The sequence below is a fragment of the Kryptolebias marmoratus genome, unplaced genomic scaffold (assembly GCF_001649575.2).
Source record: "Kryptolebias marmoratus isolate JLee-2015 unplaced genomic scaffold, ASM164957v2 Scaffold59, whole genome shotgun sequence".
Lineage (NCBI taxonomy): Eukaryota > Metazoa > Chordata > Actinopteri > Cyprinodontiformes > Rivulidae > Kryptolebias > Kryptolebias marmoratus.
In genome coordinates, this window is record NW_023665793.1 from 8808 (window position 1) to 12365 (window position 3558).

At 48.3% G+C, this 3558-nt stretch overlaps 1 protein-coding gene across 3 annotated transcripts in view; it reads left to right on the forward strand.

Moving 5' to 3' along the window:
* LOC108229145 (ras GTPase-activating protein nGAP-like) overlaps positions 1-2231 on the forward strand; it is a 9793-nt gene extending 7562 nt beyond the window's left edge. For 2 of the 3 annotated variants that reach the window (XM_017404810.3, XM_037974455.1), the window contains 2 exons: positions 827-933; positions 2068-2211. In XM_017404810.3, coding sequence (XP_017260299.2) covers positions 827-933; positions 2068-2193 — 233 coding nt within the window. In that variant the 3' untranslated portion in view covers positions 2194-2211. Of the gene's footprint in view, positions 1-826; positions 934-2067 lie in introns of all 3 variants that reach the window. The other variant, XM_037974454.1, reaches the window with a different exon arrangement.
* The last annotated feature ends 1327 nt before the right edge of the window (positions 2232-3558 follow it).

Here is a 3558-nt window from a genome sequence, read left to right on the forward strand (position 1 = left end):
CGTCTGAGCTCCTGTTGGAGCTGCACGCTGCGTTCACTGAGGCTCCGACGTCTGAGCTCCTGTTGGAGCTGCACGCTGCGTTCACTGAGGCTCCGACGTCTGAGCTCCTGTTGGAGCTGCACGCTGCGTTTGCTTTTCGTAGCATGTAAACGTCGTGGCAGGACTCGCTGGCTGGATTTTTATCCTGGTCCTCCTCCATCCTTCAGATTCTGTATGTTAGCTGCATAAATATTTATCTGGACATGGAAAAGCTTTCACTGTGAGACCTGTTGGCAGCAGAGGTGATGGGAGAAAGACAGACAGAACCTGTGAGGAGGTCCACACAGGTTCTGTTAAGGTATTTCAGTGAGGATGGAGGTTTGAATATCTGAGCCGTGCAGACCTTAACGTTCCCCTCAAGTCATCGTTGTTTAATAAACTTCTGCTCTTCAGCACGTTGGTAATTCTGTTCAAAAGAAGCCACCAGATAAATAATATTCATCCTCACAGATTTCATAAATCCGTCCAGCTCCACTCGTTGTCCAACGTGACGTCCTCCGATGTCATCATGGTCCAGATGTTCCACATGTTCCACCAACCAGAGGAACTGAGTTTAAATGAACAGATCGGAGTTCTTCTAAAGACAAAGAAGATGGGATGTGGAGAGAAGTTTGTTGGGTTTTAAAAAGTGAAATGATTCCAGCAGGAAGTCGTGTTAGAGACTGACTGACACGATGTCCTCCACCCTCTCTGAATATCACGATCCTCCATGTCCAGCTCAGACTGATGAAGATGATGATGATGATGCTTGATTTAATCTGAGCTTTTTGTCTCCATGTCTCTGCAGAAGCGTCTTCGGAGCGGTCTCCGAGGAGGAGGAGCATTTCTGGTTTGGGCAGTTCGGAGAAGACCATCGTAATCGACAATCCCAACTCGTCTCCTTTCAAAGTGCCGGTGAGTGACGTGTTCATCCAGATGTTCACCCAGATGTTCACGTCCTGTTGGTTGCTGCAGAAACATGGCCGGCCTTTTCTCTGGACGGCTTTTAATCTGAAAGTCTGAAGATGTTGGTGCAACACGAGGCTCTGCATCAGTTCTGCTGCAGGGACAAGTTTCACTGACATCTGATTGGTGGACTGGACTGGACCGGGTCCTGGAGCCTCCTGGACCTGTCAGTGATCAGGTTCAGGCTGAAAGAAGGTTGAAGATAAACTGGTTTTATTTTAAACTCTTATCAGAATCTGAATCAGATCTCTGCTGTTTCCTGTTTGAGCTCCTTCTCTGTGTGGAGCACAGTTCTGATGTGTCTCTGGGTTTCGATGAAAGTTGAGTATTTTGTGTGAAGCTGAGGATCCTCCATCGTTAGCGGAGCTGGAGCTCTGTAGTCGGGTCTGGAGTTCCTGTCAGACTTCAGAGCCGTTCTTCTTACTGTCAACAGAATCAGGTTTTTGTTTTTAATGAGGCGGATAAATCAGAGACAGAAAACTAAACATCAGCTGTGATCAGAGAGCCGGATCCTGGTTCTGATCCTGGTTCTGATGGCTGAGCACAGTGAGGGGGGTGATGTGTTTGAGGATAAGAATATCTCAGGAAATGAGGGCGCTCGGCTCAGAGCTTCTGATTCTTAAAGGGTTTGATCAGTTTATCAGCCGGGTCATGATGAAGATGAGTCATCATCATCAGCTGCAGGAGCTTCAGGAGCTTCAGCAGCTGCAGGAGCTTCAGCAGCTGCAGCTTCAGGAGCTTCAGCAGCTGCAGGAGCTTCAGCAGCTTCAGGAGCTTCAGCAGCTGCAGGAGCTTCAGCAGCTGAAGCTCCTGCAGCTTCCTGCAGTCTTACAGATGTGGAGCTCAGGTCTGGGGTGGTAGTAGCAGAGAGTCATCTCTAACACACTCAGTCAGTTTTTGGAACATGGAGAGCTGATCTGTGGTTCTGCTTCTGAGGACAGAAGGTTCCAGAGGTTGGTTTGGGTTTATGTTTTGTCTCTGCACTTTGTCCTCCCTGCGGTGCTGACCTCATGACCTCTGCTGTGGCGCCATCTTGTGGACAAACAGCCGCTCCTCTGATCCTGGATCTGTTTGGTCTTTCAGGGGTTCTTCAGCAAACGTCTCAAAGGCTCCATCAAGAGGACGAAGAGTCAGACCAAACTGGACCGGAACACCAGCTTCAGACTGCCGTCGCTGCGACCCGCCGACGCCGACAGGTACCGGTTCTGACGGACTTTAGTTTAGGAGAATAAGATGAAACTTATAAAACTTTAACCTTGATGTTAATGATAATCAGAACCAAGCTTTGGATCAGAACTTTGATGACAGTAAAGTGGAGGTTTGTCCATCAGTATTCTCTCAGAAACAACAAGTCCAACAACCCGAGACGACAGATTTTTACTGTAGATCCCATTTTTATTATTTTCCTGCTGAATGGAAGCTAAAAGCACTGAGCAGGGAAGCTTTTATTCTCATGTTTAACTGAAACCTCTGAGCTCAGTTTCATTCTCAAAGCTTTTCTGTTTTCTGTCCAGTTTCTGAGTGAAAACTTGTTGCTGCAGGTAACCTGAGCCTGAGTCTGTCAGGTGTGTCGCTCCTCCTCCTCCTCCTCCTCCTCCTCCTCACTACCTGTTTGAATTTTGCCAACAGAGCGTGTCGCTGCAGCGCTGTGATTGGCTCTTTAATCAGGAGGTTCTGGTCCATTTCAACCAGGTGTGGTTCCTCTAGACTCAGAGTTATTCTGAAGGAGGGTCCAGAACAGACCCAAGAACCCGGACTCTGGCTCTGCTAACTGATATTAACCCTGGTTCTGCTGGTTCCGCCTGTAAGGAACCTGACATATCAGAGGTTAAACCCCAGCTGATAGAGGCAGAGATGGATGAAGGTCCTCCTCCTCCTCCTCCTCCTTCCCAGCAGAGGGAGGAGGAGGTTTTCCTGGAACAGGTCTCCTCTCTGCCTCCTTCACTCCCAGTTTGTGGGTTTGTCAGGATGAAGTTTCCATCAGCAGCTTCCTCTCTGCGACAGCTCAGATAAACAACACAACAGAACCTGCTTTCATTGAACTTTATTAAATAACTAATAAAAATCTAAAGTTGGGTTTTATTTTGAAGGTAACTCAGTCATCCTGGGTCATCAGGGTCCTGGTCTCAGACCCAGGACCCTGCAGTGGTTAATACATCCAGAACTGTGTGTGTGTGTGTGTGTGTGTGGGTCTGTTTGTGGGTCTGACAGGATGTAGCTCTGGTTCAGTCCTGATAAACCTTGTGTGTTTCTGTGAGACAGTATTGATGCGGCACAGCTTCCAGTTTTACAGTCAACAGAAAGTCCGACAGCTGGGCGGCAGTATAATGCTTCTCTCACTCACACACACTCACACACACACACTCACACATACACACACTCACACACACACACGCTCTCTGACCGGTCTGACTGCTGATGGACGGGTCGTCTTCTCTCCTCCGCAGAGCTGGAAAAACTCGGCTCTCTAAGACCATCAGATTCAGGTAGGATCAGGGATTTGAGCTTACAGAGTCTGTTGGCGAGTCCGATAAGTGGTCTATAAGTGGTTCTGTTAGAGGTCTGTTAGTCTGT